Source organism: Dermacentor albipictus, chromosome 9 (genome assembly GCF_038994185.2).
Source record: "Dermacentor albipictus isolate Rhodes 1998 colony chromosome 9, USDA_Dalb.pri_finalv2, whole genome shotgun sequence".
NCBI lineage: Eukaryota > Metazoa > Arthropoda > Arachnida > Ixodida > Ixodidae > Dermacentor > Dermacentor albipictus.
This window is the reverse complement of record NC_091829.1, coordinates 109,492,839-109,509,932: the sequence shown is the minus strand read 5'-3', so window position 1 is coordinate 109,509,932 and position 17,094 is coordinate 109,492,839. Positions and strand designations below refer to the sequence as shown.

Here is a 17,094-nt window from a genome sequence, read left to right as displayed (position 1 = left end):
AGATAACCGTTGGACCATTAGGGTTGCAGAATGGGTACCAAGAGAAGGAAAACGCAATCGAGGATGACAAAAGACTAGGTGGAGCGATGAAATTAGGAAATTCGCGGGCGCTATAGTCGGAATCGGTTGGCGCAGCACATGGGTAATTGGAGATCGCAGGGAGAGGCCTTCATTCTGCAGTGGACTTAAAACAGGCTTATGATGATGATGATGACGACGACGGCGACGACGACGATGATGATGATGATGAAGGTGGTAGGCCCCCCCCCCCCCCCCCCCGAAAAAAAATCCTGCGTACGTGCCTGCCTCATACAGTCGCCATATATTCGTTGTCACACCACCATAGTGATGATTTCGTAGTCATTCAACGGTCGTCGTTCCAGCTTCGTGATTTGACTCTCGTCATGCTGTCGTCAATCACGCCTTCTACTACGACCGAGGAGTACAAGTTGTCTAATAGCATGGTCTACTAGGTATGTGTTCGGGGTCGTGATGACGGCGTGGTGATGTCATCGTCGTCATACCATTTTGTCACCCGACTCTCATCAGCCGTCGTCATGCCGTCGTCGTCACGCTGTTGATTTATCATTGTCACCTCTTCAGGAACGCCATATAATTTTCGTCATGCCGCTGTCGTGGTAATCATCGTCATGAAGTCGATCTTTTTTCGTAATGGTATTGTAATCATACTGTCGTCATTCAATGATGATTATGCCACCCTTGTGATGCCGTCATCGTCAGACAGGCGCTATCACGCCTAAATTATCCGACTGTCGTCGTAATACCGTCGTGCTAGTGCCATAATCCCCACTTAAGCTTCGTCATCTGACTCTCGTCATGCCGTCGTTGTCACGCCATCATGCAGCTTTCTTGATACAGTCATTGTCATGCCATTGTCATCACACACTCGTCGTCCTTCGATTGCGCTCATGCCGTTGTTTTGCCAAGTCGTCATACGGTCGTCGCCATACCGTGGTGGGGATGCTGTCACAATTAGTTCATTGTCACTAATTTAATTTGGACACGCGACTCTTGTCATGGCATCGTTGCCATACTGCTGTCGTCCTGCTACCTCCTTCACACTATCGGTTCACCGTCATCATCACTTCAGTATCATCATGCCGCCGTGGTCAAGCCACCTTTGTCGGTCCCTCGATGTCATTCCTTGTTCGTCATTCTATTGCAATCATGCTGTCATCATTCAATCGCGATTATGTTACAGTTGTGATGCTATTGCCGTCATTGCGCCGTCGTCACGCAGACGCCATCATGCATGCTATGTAATGCCGTCTCCACGCTGTCTTTGTTGAGCCGTCATCGTGATTCCCGCTTCGTCATCCGGTTGTTGTCATACAGTCTCCGTCATCTCATTGTCCTCACGTCGTAGTCATTCCATCGCCACTGCCTCAGCGTCATACCTTCATGCTCATGGGAAACCTTGGAAAGCGAGTGCCCAAGTAAAGTGAGACGATATCGGACTACGTGGCCCATAGCCGAAGCAACGAATGTCCCAGAATCAGCCTTACACTTGTTCAATAAGCGTGACTTAAGGAATATGGTCTGTCGCTACATTGCTCGATTGATATTCGAATAACCTTTGACAGATATCATGACATGACTTCTGTCGTAATATTCAAGGGAATCTTTCTTTGCCCCTTCGACTTTTGCGCTGCTGCTGCTGTGGTCTTGCACGTAGCGTCGGGGGGAGGGGGGGTTCAGAGCGTGTATATGCAAGGCAGAGAAGAAAGCCAACGCGAGAAACTTGTTTAAACTTGCTATCCTGTGGCATGAGCACAATGCCCTGTGGAGCTCCCTAGGTGTAGCTACATTAGCCTCTTGACAGCTGTAATTACCCGTGACCCCCTCAAAAGCATTGCAGCAACTGCGGCGCATGCCTTTCTGCTAGGTCCTGAGCAGACGTAGATAAAACACTAGAGAGGGGAGACGTGGCAGAGAATGGGTGGAACCGACGCGAAACGAGCCACTCACGCATTTCCTATACTGGGTGGGAGGGCAGAGGAGGAAAAGGATGACGTGAGAACGCAAGGAAACAGCGGTTGCGGGCAAATGAGCGTATACTGTACGGTACGCTTCTGCTATTTCTGAAAAATAAACTTGGGAATCGGACAACGAACGTATGGCGTGCCGACGAAAAGCCGCATTAAAACGCTGTAGGGTCTAGGCGACATTACAGAAACGGTCGCACGTCAAATCAACACCTTTGTGCCCGCCGCGGTAGCCTGACGACTACGGCATTGCTCGAGGTCCCGGGTTCACTCCCGATCGTGGCAACTGCATTTCGACGGGAGCGAAATACAAAAACGCTGGTGCACTCAGAATTAAGTGCAGGTTAAGGAACGCCAGGGTGTCATTTGAAGTTAATGCTTAGTCCTCCACTACGGCGTGCTTCATAATCCGAATGTGGTTATGGCATTACAGCCTCATAATTCTAATAAAATTGAACCCTACTGCCACGATGCGATGTGCCATGTGACGCAGTGATAATGCTTAACCCTCTCAGAGATTATGTGCAGTGGCGCACAACAATGCCTCAAGCAAACACGTCTCCTTGTGTGTTCTGTGTACTGCGCAGACAGCCAGCAGTGGTGCACGCAAGGTAACGTTTAACATAAGCTCGCCACTATCGTATCGGACTAAACGCTAAAGAAAATACACATTTGCCATTAACATGACCGTTAATTATCTTAAATCAAACAGCATAGGAGGCCTCGCTTACATCGATGCCCACAGTTGCGTGGGAACCATATAGTTTTTCTTTACTTTCTTTTGTTCTGCTGCTGCATCACCAAAGTAACAGGAGCGGGCCATGTTTGTATATGAACACAAAGTTGCCGTCTTCCTTTTTATAAGCGGCCATCTTCCTAACCAACCATGCGGCTTGTTGGGTTTTCTGACCCCACCCTGTTTTATGCGAAGCCATATTACTAGAGCTCAACCCAGCTCCTCAGGCGCGGCGGTGTCGCCTTCAATACCACGTGACACCATGACGTCACGACAGAGGAGAAGTGGCTTTGGCTCAACTCTTGCAAGACGGGCTGGGTGGGAATCGAACCAGGGTCTCCGGAGTGTGGGACGGAGACGCTACCACTGAGCCACGAGTACGATGCTTCAAAGCGGTACAAAAGCGCCTCTAGTGAATGCGGTGTTGCCTTAGAAACGAGCTGTTTCTAAGGCGTGCGTCTCTTGCTCAGGCGCACATTTCGTTGCCGCGCCGAACGCTGCTTTGCTCGACGCTCACCGCGTCCAATGCGGGGCGCGTAGTCGCTGCCCTGTAGCCCATTGTACACCCCTTGGCGGGTCGACGGGAACGCTGTCGCGTTCCACTCTTGAAGGCGAAGCAGTAATGCATGAGTTGTTTCTTCGTCTAGCCGAACCAAATATAGCCAAGAAACAGCAGTTCACCAGGCTAAACAGTGGTTCAACAACTAAAATAAAGGCTAGTATGCTTCGCATCCTGGGCTTAACCTTACCTAAGCCACAGCCATTTTTTATCACAATCACCTAAATTATTAGCACTCAGTTTTTTTTCACAACGCAGATAAGTGTTATCTAGAACATCAGTGCATTTCGCCATGCATTATGAGGACGTAATTCCTAGAAATGGAACAAATGACATGATTTCTAATATATTTATATGGTCTCATTACTTCTGCACCTAAATTTTGCAGTTCTGACGTCTGCCCTAATGTGACTAAACAAAAACTCAACTAGTGACCCATTGTTTCTCAGCTAATGCTACTGTGCGGCTTATCATGCAAGTAATGCCCGCCAACTTAAGTAGCTCAGCCGATGGGACACAATGGCGCAATCTCCCCAAAAGGGCCTTATTAAGATTTTTTTCACATAAAAATAAGCTAGTATACATGGTTTCCTAAAAATACATTGCACTAACATATTTGCATCGTTCATATAGCGCAATTTAACATGTTCAGCGGAATTAACTAAAAGTGCGGACATATATGGAAAGCAAATAAGGATGTCTAGGTAGCTAGTTCAAACAATTTACTAGTTACCTTTTGAATTATTCACTTTATGGTCCTAGTTGCAATTGCGTAATTCGAGCGTGCCGTGGGGTAGTCAGGTCTGCTTCGCAGAAATCCTCAAACTGGAACTCTTTTCACGATACGCACCCACAAAATCTGGTAGGGCAAGCATGGACGTTTCAGTTGAGATCATGCCAAACTACTAATGGAGCCCTTTTGTGAAACTGTTTACTGGCTCACCTTGGCACATCTTTAAGGGCCGACGGTAAGCATCACGCTTTACCGAAGCGTGCTTTCGCTGTACTTGCCTGCTCCCAAGGCTGCCTGCCTTGCCGGCGCCTGTCCAGCGCCAGAAGAGACCACGTTGCCCATAATGACTTCCTGGACATCTTCGAACTTCATCCCTGTAGGAAGTTACGCATAACAAGGAAAGCGTTGTTAGAAAAAAATAATAACATTATTAAACACTACTCGCTGTGTTGTAACTCTCATCCGTGGCAATGTGGGCGTATTTCTCTCTAAATGTTGTCAGACAGGACTGCAGAAAGGTTGAGAAAGAGAAAAAAAGAAGAGAAAGGCCAGGATTTTAAACACACAGGAAAAAGACACTTCATCAGTTTAGAGTGATGAAGTATTCTTTTTCAAACGAATATTTTCGTTAATTTGCCAGTAATCTATTAATTGTTAGACAGAAAAAGGGACATCAAATTTCTATTCTTTCAACAATTTAGCTTCTTAGCTTCTTCTTAATTTAACTTAACTCGCGCTGTCGCTCGCGGCGCCGCCTTCAAGGCTGACCACGTGACACCGTGACGTCACGACAGAGGAGAAACGGGGCTCCAACTCGCGCCGTCGCTCGCGGCGTCGCGGCGGTATATAAGCAGCTGCGCTTGCCTCTGCTAGACACTCACGAGGTGAGATGCCTCCTGGACACAGAGCTGCTCGTTGGAATGAGAGGCGAAGGTTGTGGCGTGCTACAGAGACAGTTTCTAGGTGGCTTTGCTACGGCGCAGCGACTACGCGCCCCGCATCGGGCGCGGTGAGCGTCGAGCAACGCAGCGTTCGGCGCGACAACGAAATGTGCGCCTGAGCAAGCGCCGCACGCCTGAGCCGACGCCGACGACACCGGCTTTTCTGCGACACGAGCTCCTTAACGCTGTCGCGTTAAAATAAAGGCTAGTATGCTTCGCATCCTGGGCTTAACCTTAGCTAAGCCACAGCCATTTTTATTACAAGCTCCCCATCATACAACTTGCCATTTCTGCTTGAGAAGTGGTGCATCCAGCAGGTTGCTTTTCAATCAAATAAACATATTGCCATTCGATCTTATGCGTGAGCACAAAACAGCTATCTACGTAAATAGTGTTGTGAAACGCAATCATATTTTCCCTGTGTCCACATTTTTTTCATCATCACGTTCTACCTGAAGTACTACCGCTGGGAATATCAATCTGCCTCCTGTACATAATGTATATGGAAAAAAGGCTACTTGAATTTGTCAGAGATAAGAGATAGAACAACCGACCCTCCGAAATAAAAGAGGCACAAAATTTCGGCAAGGCACTAAAATCATATTTATTTGCTATAAACCACTGATTTGGAGCATGCATTCTTGCTTGGCGTTCTGTTCTTTGCAGTTTGATAATTTGTGTAACTGATGATAACATTTATGCATGCTGTAATGAAAAAAAGACAAAAAGATGTGCTAATTTGTTGTATTCATCCTCCGTTTTTATCCTCCTATGTTTGTACCGAATATCTATTATATTTCGCATCCGGACCCATCCACTAGCCTGCGGCTATTGGGCCCAACAGTCTTTTGCGTACGCGCTATAACGCCTATGATGATAATAATAAAGAAAGAAAGAAGAGAAAGAAGAAATACCGCTGCGGCACGCGCACTGGCGCTGTGCCGCGACAGCTCGCCCTCCCTTGTGTCAGCAGTCGCCTGCCTTCCGCTCCACACGAAGAGTTGAGCCGTTTGAGGACTGCAGAAAATAGCTCCTCCTGCTGTTACAGTCACTCTGTGTATACATTATGCTGCTCGCGAATAGAGCATTGCAGAGTTAACGTTCGCACGCTCTTCCAAAAACATTTCTGTCAGCCCGAAGGGTGTTTCCCAGCACCTTTCAAATTGCTTCTTTTTTTCGTAGCGCCCTTCAGATAGGAGGCGCTTGAACTTGGCGTTCACAAACGCAGACGAATGTTCGCAAAGCACGCCTCAATCGGATAAATTGTAGTGTTTCAGCTTGTTGCCATAGTCAATCGACGTTCACCGGTGTCTTGTTGTTTACTGCGGCACGGGAGACGGCAAGATAGGCGCCGTCGCCCACCACACGCGCGCCCTTTCCGCGCTTCTCGCACACGCACCGCCTCCCAGCCCGAGTGCAACAACACGAGGAGCGCGCTCGCTGTCTCGACCGCCGCGTGCGCTCCGGGAAGCGAGGCGCCATGCAGTTCGTGTCCGTGGACGTGGGGACGCAGAGCGTCCGCGCAGCACTCGTCACCGAAAGGGGACGCTTCGTGAAGACGGCGTCACGGCCGCTGGAACTGTGGAACCCGCGGCCTGGTTTCTACCAGCAGTCATCGGACCAGATATGGAGTGCCTGCTGCGACGCCGTCAAGGTACGCCAGGGGCCACTTATCATTTCGATCGGAGCTTATCGTCGGCCGAGTTTCGATGCTACAGCCGAATTGAATGCCTGCTGCTTCGAACACGAACCCTCAAAAGCACAAACGAGGATGACAACGCAGTCGTACACGTCGTTGTCGGTGCTCTGTTGTTTTCCTTGTCCGATCCTTGCTTACATGTGCGTCTCGTTACCGGCGAGTACGCGCTATCTATAGCCGCTTATCTCCGCCCGTACGAGAGGAAGGGCGAAGCACTCTTCAATGAGAGCAATCGTTGCCGTCCCTTCTTGAAGTGTCGCTCAACGGCACGTGTATAGGTATCCGCTGCCGGCCGCCGTTATAGCGACAACGGACCTCTTTATCAGCTGTCGTGGGAAATGCGCCCAGCTGAGCTTCCTTTGCGTTCCCGTTGCGTTTCCTCTACGATCCGCAATGTCTGCGACCTTTTAGACCGGAGAGTGCGTCTTAAATTCGTCCTTCCCTGAACAGAGGGTAAGAAAAAGAACCACGGAAAGCAACCGTGGTGCTCGAAATACGCTGCGCAATCAGTTGAAAAGGACGAGGAACAGTCTGCCAAAATACAACAGTATCTTAAGGCCGGAGAATGTCGCCCCACCACCACCATATAACAACCACCACGGTGGGTGTTCTGTGAAATCAGACAACGCAGCAGGGCATTATCTGTAACGACATACATTGGTCGTTCTTTCGGACACACAGGAATCGCCACGATGAAAGCTTGCGGTGGAGCGATAATAGTTTCCGCCCAGCCGTACGACGTTCCGCTGCGAAAATATTCAGGCATTCGACGTTGGGAGCACAGCTTCTATCGTAATCCCACTGCCTTGCTGGCAAGGTGGCGTATGGTCTCACGCTTTCACTCGCACATACAGCGTAGGGCGCGCGGCAGCGGACGGTCTTGGACTTTATACGAAACATCATGGCGACAGCGACGTCGACGGAAGAAATGCACCTGGAGTGTCCACACAATTGCTATCGCCATAATATGCAGAAGACAAGGGTAATGTTCAATAGCCTGGCAAGGGACCAAGAATTCGTGATCGCAAATCAGCCTCTAGAGTCTGTGCAGAAATATGTGTATCTAGGACAGCTTACTCACATGGGTTCCTCACCATGAGAAGGAAATTTACAGAAGAATAAAAATAGGTTCTTGAGCATATGGGAAGTGCTACCAAATCCTGACAGGTGTTGAAAGCCACTGTCATTGAAAAGAAAAGTAAGATAATTGCATTCTACCCGTGGTAACATATGGAGCAGGAACTTGGAGGTTAACAAAGAAGCTTGAGAACAAGTTAAGGACCGCGTAAATAGCAATAGAAGGAAAAATGTTAGTCGTAACGTTAAAAGACAGGAAGAAGTGGTGTGGATGAGGTAGCAAACAGGCACAGCCGATATTCTAGTTGACAGCACAAGAGAAACATGAAGTTGGGTAGTTTATGCAGTGTTTAGGTTAGATAACCGGTGGTACATTAGAGTTACTGAATGGGTGCCAAGAGAAGGGAGGCGCAGTCGAGGACGGCAGAATACTAGGCGAGGTGTTGAAATCAGGAAATGCGTGGGCGCTAGTTGGAATCAGCTAGCACAAGACGGGGGTAATTGGAGATCGCTGGGAGAGAGGCCTTTGTCCCGCCAGCGGACGTGAAAGTAGGCTGCTGCTGATGATGACTATAATGACGATGACGATGATGATGATGAATGGAGTAACAGAAAGTAACAGCAGCCACAGCGCATCACTTGCGCCGCGATCAAAACATAGTACATCTACTACTAGAAGCACAAGTGCGCACGACTAATGTGTGAATTGATGTGAACTTGCGTCTACAAGTAGCAGTTGTAATATGCAAAGTAGTTATTTTATAATAAAAAAGAAACGTTGCAGATAAAAAAAAAGACTGCCCTGCGAAACACGCGGAGTGAGACTATAGCACGGCCGCACTATTTGCGTAGCTTCCGCAGCGTTGCTTGCTATGTATGACACGGCACGGAGTGTATGGGCCTGTGCGGAAGGAACAGTAAAATTCAAGCTACCAACACCGATGGTTTCCGTTGTGCGGCACCTCGTGCACCATCGAAGGGCGGCGTCTGCGACGCGACTGGTAGCGCTGCTCCTGTTACCAGTGTTCTGAAACGCTCGGTGGCGGCCATGGCGATGATTCTGTCGCGCAGCAGCGGTTGCTTCACGTTCTTCACCGTATCTACATGTCGCCCCCGCATATTGTTCGTACACCGTTGAGGAGCATCAGCGCACAGCGCAACCTTGTTAGCGCTGTCAATGCCTGGCCATTTGGAGGAGATTTTCAGATATTTTGCTTTTGTCACTGGCTTTTGTGTGTTTCTGTCTTAAAGTAAATAAGTTGAATTGAATTGAAAACAGCCACAATCTTGTGGAGCCGAGACAATGAAACACAGCAGTGCATAGGGTACGCTACTTTTTAAAATTTGAATGTAAGCATGTTAATGTAAACAGAAATGAAAGTGCACGAAAAAATTCACCGACGATTACGATACTTTCTAATGCGAACTTGGAGCGCAGCTCTACACGTGTTTGCATTTCGCGATATGTTGGCTGGCGCGGACAATCTGTCTCCTGCGGCAGGTGGCAAACGGAGCGAAGTGTGGCGCGACTGCCTCTCTAATCGGGAGACCGGGAGAGGCAGCGCATGGGTGACACGCTGCCCTCGTGGGTGACCCTATGCCTTCCTTGGCTTCATTCTGTTTATGTGAGGGTGATTATCGAAGAGGTGTCTTTCCACAATACCATTATCGGTCATCAAGGGTGCGATCTTGCACGCGTTCCAACTCGAACGGAGGCGGTCCGTTCTTTCCGTCGCGAAATTGGCGGTCCGTTCCGTTGCGTTCGTCCGATATATAGCAGACAACACGGAATGATTGACAGCAGATATCACTTCACTATTGACGTCATGGCGTTCTTCACCGTTCAAACTGACCAACCGTGTGCGGCTCGGTGGAACGGACCGCCTCCGTTCTATTTTGGAACGCGTACAAGATCGCACCCCAAAGCTTCCACAGTGTTTCACAACGCTGCTATGATGAAGAGTGGTCGAACACTATGTCGCTGGAGCAAACATTTCTGCAAATGCGCTTGTCTTCGTCAGGGCGTCAAGTCTAGAAACATCGCTTGTCCCACGACTGTTGATTACTTCAGCCATCTATCTTCTTTGATCTAGTATTGGTTGAAACTGCTGCAAAGGACATGCAGTCACGGGACACGCACGCTCAGGGATGTGACAGCATCGTCATCGTCTAGTGTAGGTGTTTTTGGTGCACCCTAGTATGTGAAACTGCCGTGGCATTTCATAACAATCACGCGAAGTGCTTATGAATTGAAACTTTTGGAGTTTGGACGGCACAAAGAAAGACAAAAAAATGGCCGCACGCGCAACACGTGTGCCAACGAGCTCAATTTCCAACCCTTCTGCTTGTGAATACTTGCGCAGGAGGTGTGTCGGGAAGCGAAGGACGTAAGTGGCATCGGCTTCGACGCCACCTGCTCGCTCGTGGTGCTGGACGACTCCGGTCGGCCACTGACCGTCAGCCCCAAAGGTACGCCTTGGAAGGTAGACCCATCTTTACAGACAAATGAACTTGGATTGTTGCTCCATCCGTCGCAGCTCACGAACCAACGTGCCTTTTCTGACTGTTATTCGTGACCGATCGTATAGGCTTGATGGGCAGCCCCTCCTTTGTCTCCTCCTCCTCTCCACGTGCTCGCGCTGCCAATGATTCCCTGCTTTCTATTTATTTTTTCTTTCTCTTTTGATCGCTTTACCCCTTCGCTTTGCGTGAGGTAGCAAACGGGCCGCTTGTTTGTTTGATATTTATTGACGTAGTTGTTGCAGTAGTAGTAGTGCTTTTGTTATTATAGGGTTTTACGTGCCAAAACCATTTTCTGATTATGGGGCACGTCGTAGTGGAGGACTCCGGAAATTTCGACCACCTGGGGTTCTCTAACGTGCACCTCAATCTAAGTACACGGGTGTTTTCGCATTTCGCCCCCATCGAAGTGCAGCCCCCATGGCCGGGATTCGATCCCGCGACCTCGTGCTCAGCTGCAGTAGTAATGGTGGGAGTAGTAGTAGTAGTAGTAGTAGTAGTAGTAGTAGTAGTAGTAGTAGTAGTAGTAGTAGTAGTAGTAGTAGTAGGAGAAAGAGATGCAATTGAGAGAAGCGCAGGGAAGTTAACCAGAGTAAAGACGGAAAGAAGGGCGGAACAAAAAGAAAGGCGTGGAAAAAAGGTGGATCATTACAGTCTTTCTAATAGGCCACTGCCATGTAAAAAGGTCAACAAAGCCTTGACCGACTTTCGGTGCGACAACGGTTCATGTTGGCATTCCAAGACTGTCTGTTCTAAAAGTGGCCTGTCGTCAAGGCGTGCCAACACGGCCGCTAGCGGCAGCCGGTGCGCGATGTATCGAGGACAGTGGCAAAGTACGCGTTCTATAGTCTCCTCGCCGCGGCAGTGACTGCAAGCCGCGCTCTCGTCCATACCGACTCGGAAGACAAAAGATCTTGTGAAAGCGACACCAAGCCACAGTCGGCAAAGTACTGTTGTCTCGAGTCGAGAGAGTCCAGACGAGGGTCGAAGTAGAAGGGACGGGTCCAGTCGATGCAGACGTGTGTGCTTCAAGCTTGGTGTGATCCATAATGATCTTATGACTTCATTTGCAAGCACACAAATTTTCATTGCTGCGTCTGTCCTTGAGAATGGTATAAAGTTTTGCAAGCACTCCTCATGTGCAGATTGTGCTGCTGCGTCGGCATATTCATTGCCCATTATTCCACATGGGCTTGGAATCCACTGTAACGTGATGTCGTGTCCTTGCTTGACGAGGTGCTGGAGCAGCAGTCTGATTTCTAGAACTAATTGTTCGGGGGGTCCGCGGCGTAAGCAGAAACCAAACAATGAAGAATAGCCTTGGAATCACTGAACACGCTCCATTTCTTGGGCACTTCATCAGAACTTACTCGAAGTGCACAACGGATAGCAGAGAGTTCCGCGACAGTCGATGTAGTCTGGTGAGATAGTCGAATCTTTACGGTGGAGGTTTTTGCAGGAAAGATCACTGATCCTGCAGACCCATTCACCGTGGTTGATGCGTCGTTATAGAGACGGGGATGCTCGTTGTATGCCTCGTACAGCATGAGCAATGAAAGCTGCTTAAGTGATGGAGATGAGAATTGTGCTTTTGTTCGTATTCATGGTACCATTAGTCGAACTTTTACTTGAGGCAAGCACCATGGGGGGAAACGCAACTCTCGCTGGAGCTCTGTAACTTGATGGAAAGTATACACGATAAGACATGATTGTCTGACAAAAGGAGGCACGTGGTCGACCCTCTGGCAGTGAGGCTAGATGATGGGCAGGGGCTCGAGCAATGTGTCTTACGTGTGTTCTGAGCGCTGCCAAGATTATATGGGTCTTGGCTGGGAAATCGTGTGCAATGGCAATTGTTTCACCTGTTGACGAGCACCGCGGCAATAGAAGACACACTCTAAGTACCTGGGCCCGGACGCTTTCGAGTGTGCGGATATTAGTTCTGCAGGTGTCGGTCAGCACAGGCAAGTTGTATCGCAAATACTCGAGAAAGAGCGTCCTGTATAGATGCGTCATTGCATGTAGTGAAGTACCCCAAGCTTTTCCTCCAAGAATCTTGAACACATTAGAAACATCTGTCAGGTGCTTCGTTAGGTAGGCCATATGAGGACTCCAGCAGAGGTTACGATCAATGATTACGCCTAAGAATCAGCGCGTCCTGACATAAGCTATGCTTTGACCGTCGATATAGACATCGTATGATCTCATTGGCTTTCGGCTAAACGCGACCAATGCGCATTTTTCTGGCGAGATCGTGAGGCCTCGTTCATTTAGGTACGTCGATGTTCACGTCGCAGCTTTTCGAAGCCTTGCGTGCACCTGCGGCCGTGTCACGCCAGATGGCCAGACGCAGATTTCGTCGGCATACACTGATACCTTGACCGTGTTTGGCAGTCGTTCCACGAGACCAATGAGTACAACGCTGAAGAGCGTGGAACTCAAGACACCGCCTTGAGAAACTCCATGGTGCGTGTAATATTGCGAGGTTGGGCCAGCTTCATTCAGTCTTATCAAATAGAGTCCGCCTATGTAAATATCTACGTGTCCAATGATATAATTGACTGCCCAGGCCTACCGTTTCAAATTCAAGTATGGCGTCATGAAGAACGTTGTCGCAGGCTCCCTTATATCTAAGGACATTGCGACAGATAATCTCTTACACGTCCTTTGATGTTGAACATAGGTTATCAGATCGATAACGTTGTCGATAGAACATCGGTGCCGTCGAAAGCCAGCAATGGCATCTGGATAGATTTCGTAGTGTTCGAGGTACCACTCAAGTTTGGCGAGGATCATTCGCTCCGGTACCTTCCCAACGCAACTTGCGAGCGCAATTGGTCGGCATGAAGTAATCTCTAAGGGAGAACTGCCAGGCTTAAGAAGGGGCATCAGGTGGCTGATCTTCCAATCTTGAGGAACCTTGCCGTCCTGCCAGGACTCGTTATATATATTAAGGAGCACACTTCGTGCCCGTTCACCAAGGTGACATGGTGACAGACCAGGCAACGACGACCGATTACATAGGGCGAGCGCCGCGTCGAGCTCTTGCCTTGTGAAAGGCAGATCCATGCATGAATCTCGAGAGTCTGGAATACGGTTCAATGTAAGCGAACCTGTGTAAGTTGGCTGGCCTGCAATCATAGCACAGAAGTCTTCCGCTACATAAATATCTTGTTGGCGCCGGAACATATTGCTAGGGCCTTAAACGGAAAGCGCTGCTCCGTTTAAGAGGATGTAGACCTGGCACTGCTCAGCATATTTGAGATAGCGGTTTGCGGGGATCCAGCGACGCACCATATTACGACCACCACTGCGCCTCTAGTTTATCAATGCGGCGTTGTATGTTCTTTTGCATTCACCGGGCTGTATTTAGATCGTGAATTGACTTAGTGCGTCGGTATCTTCTTTCAGCACGACAGCGAATCGAAACGAAGCCACTCTGATTGCAGGACGAATTCAAGGTACCTTGGAGAACACTTTAGTGTTCGCGTGGCCATTTGTGCCATTTTCTTGATAGGTTGTTGCAGCCCACAAGAGAGGGATTTGTGACAAACGTCCTCAATCTGAAATTTAAAAATAGTCCGATCTATACTTCGTATCGTGGTGGACGGATACGTGGTACACATACTCTTGACCTTGAGGTAAGTGGGATGTGGTGGCTTCTATGCGTTTCAATGTTCAAAAACCACTTAACATGTGTGGCGAAGCGGCGGGAGACAAAAGTCAAGATAAGGCAGCTTCAGTACGTTATTCCCCGCAGGAACGTTGGACTCGCGTCATTCAGCAGGTAGAGACAAGTGGAAACTAATGAAGCTAGTCGTCGTCCAATTGCGTTAACCTTTGAGCTTCCCTAAATGGTATGGTGTGCGTTGAAGACCCCGGTGATAATCCACGGACCAGGTTGTGCTTTTAAGGTGTATTCTAGTCTTTCGGTGTCAAACCAACTTGATGGGGACAGATACACCCATAAGAGTACAAAAGTGACTTTTCTATTTTTGGCAGCCATGCACACATATTGATTGTCGTAATGAGGTTGCACAGGTTGCATCGCCGTGAGCTCACGACGAATAAACACGATGACCTTGCTACTTTTGATGTCGCTTGATGAGAATATTGTCTCGTAACCGGGTAGCCTTATTGGATGTGATAATCTTGGTTCATATATGACAATGATTGGAAATCGCTTAGCGAGAACAAACTGATGAAAATCGGCGATGCAACGTGTTAGACCTCTCGCGTTCTATGGAAGGATCGACGCTTCTCTGAATTCCTTACGAAATGACTGGTGATTTTCAGCCATGACTTCACTCAAGGCTTGCTAGAACGGGGCTCAGTGACTCCAGTACTTGTAACCCACTTCGAGTAGTTGGGTGTCAGTGCTTGTCAGCATAGCCCTGTTGACATTCACAATGGATTGCATCACCGGTATCATTTGGCAGTCCACTGTTGGAAGCCTCACCAACAGAAGCGGGCTTCGATGGGAGCATCAATCATGGAGGCTCTTTAGTGGACTGAAAGCTTAAGAGTGCCGGCCACTCTTCCACGGGGGAGCCTTTTCAGTTTGAGGCCTCGTTGTGCTCTCGGGCGTTCAATTTGAAGATGGTGTCGTTAGCGCAAGCGCGTGCACGAACTCCACCCAGTCTTCAGCGTTTCCGTTGATGACGGCGTCGACGCCGGTCCTTTCTGAGGCTCCTCTATCGGTTGAGTTATCCCTGACCATTTGTTTCAGAACTTCGAACTCTTTTTTGGTTCTTGGGCATTCTTTAGATGTCGCTACATGGGTGCCTTCACAGTTGCCACACCTAATGTTTGTTCCACGGCTGGCGTTTACCGTGTGCGACTCCGCGCACCGGGGGCACATTGTGTTGTTCGCGCACACGCCCTTAACATGCCCGATCCTGAAGTACTTATGGCATTGAAGCGACTTTGGGACAAACTGCCGTACGACATGTCGGAAATGACCGACCTTTACGTGCGGAGGGATGGAATCACCCTTGAACACTACCTTCACGCAACGGCTGTTTCCGAGGCGGCATACGTGCGTGACGACCACTCCTTCGTATGCCGGTTTTATCAGAATTGGCAGGTCCGTGTTTGAAATTTCCAAGTCAATATCGTAAATTACACCTGCAGTGCAGGCCCCATCCATGGGTATGACCAATCGTATTTTTATGTTGACAAATTTGTTATCTGTCGTGGCTTCTCGAGCATGGTTCCACGGGTTGTGTCGACACCTAAAATATTATTTCGTGCGTTCAGCCTGACCTTCTTGACTTCATTTGACGCCTTTCCCTTAAGAAAAAATTACCGACGATTACGTTACTTCCTAATGCGAAATTTGAGCGCAGCAAATAAGCTGTTTCACCTTTTCGATAGATTGAGGCAAAGAAATCGAGCAACACATGTATGCGCTATCACAGAATTTTTTTTTATTTTTCACACGTATTCCTTTAACAAAGACTCCACTAACAGTTCTTGACAGCCATGAAGGAAGCTTTGTGGTCGGAGAAATAGACTGATATATGTTCGACTTGGTACACCAATGCTTGATTCTCAAAGACGAGATCTATACAAGTGCCTCGCGAGGTTGTCACAGCCGTGGGACGCGTTACGAGCGAGAGGAGCGGGATGTTCTCCCGCATAAGTGTTAGGAAATTGCTGTTTGTCTTTATGTCAACATACACAAACTTCCAAACGGATTGTCTGTAAACTGTCGCCGGAAAGCATTTGTTGCACCCTGACTGTTTGCGAGCCTTTGTTTGCGTTTGGCCTCGGCCTCGGCCGCGCGAACGGTAGAGTCTTCTCTGCGACGGCGATGAGCTTCTGCTTCAGCCTCGCTTACTGCTGGTTGCTCTCGACGGCGGCGCTGAGCCTCCGCTTCGGCGGTGCGAACGGCAGGGTCTTCTCGGCGGCGGCGATGAGCTTCTGCTTCAGCCTCGCTTACTGCTGGTTGCTCTCGACGGCGGCGATGAGCCTCCGCTTCGGCGGCGCGAACTGCAGGGTCTTCTCGGCGGCGGCGATGAGCTTCTGCTTCAGCCTCGCTTACTGCTGGTTGCTCTCGACGGCGGCGATGAGCCTCCGCTTCGGCGGCGCGAACGGCAGCGTCTTCTCGGCGGCGGCGATGAGCTTCTGCTTCAGCCTCGCTTACTGCTGGTTGCTCTCGACGGCGGCGATGAGCCTCCGCTTCGGCGGCGCGAACGGCAGGGTCTTCTCGGCGGCGGCGATGAGCTTCTGCTTCAGCCTCGCTTGCTGCTGGTTGCTCTCGACGGCGGCGATGAGCCTCCGCTTCGGCGGCGCGAACTGCAGGGTCTTCTCGGCGGCGGCGATGAGCTTCTGCTTCAGCCTCGCTTACTGCTGGTTGCTCTCGACGGCGGCGATGAGCCTCCGCTTCGGCGGCGCGAACTGCAGGGTCTTCTCGGCGGCGGCGATGAGCTTCTGCTTCAGCCTCGCTTACTGCTGGTTGCTCTCGACGGCGGCGATGAGCCTCCGCTTCGGCGGCGCGAACGGCAGGGTCTTCTCGGCGGCGGCGATGAGCTTCTGCTTCAGCCTCGCTTACTGCTGGTTGCTCTCGACGGCGGCGATGAGCCTCCGCTTCGGCGGCGCGAACGGCAGGTTCTTCTCGGCGGCGGCGATGAGCTTCTGCTTCAGCCTCGCTTACTGCTGGTTGCTCTCGACGGCGGCAATGAGCCTCCGCTTCGGCGGCGCGAACGGCAGCGTCTTCTCGGCGGCGGCGATGAGCTTCTGCTTCAGCCTCGCTTACTGCTGGTTGCTCTCGACGGCGGCGATGAGCCTCCGCTTCGGCGGCGCGAACGGCAGGTTCTTC

At 49.8% G+C, this 17,094-nt stretch overlaps 1 protein-coding gene across 1 annotated transcript in view; it reads left to right on the top strand.

Annotated features, from left to right (window-relative positions):
• The first annotated feature begins 5,975 nt into the window (after window positions 1-5,975).
• The window catches only part of LOC135897487 (FGGY carbohydrate kinase domain-containing protein-like), a 69,021-nt gene continuing 57,902 nt past the window's right edge, over window positions 5,976-17,094 (top strand). Inside the window, exons 1-2 of the mRNA XM_065426110.1 lie at window positions 5,976-6,629; window positions 10,115-10,220. Of these exons, the coding sequence (XP_065282182.1) occupies window positions 6,456-6,629; window positions 10,115-10,220 (280 nt within the window). The 5' untranslated portion in view covers window positions 5,976-6,455. The remainder of the gene's footprint in view (window positions 6,630-10,114; window positions 10,221-17,094) is intronic.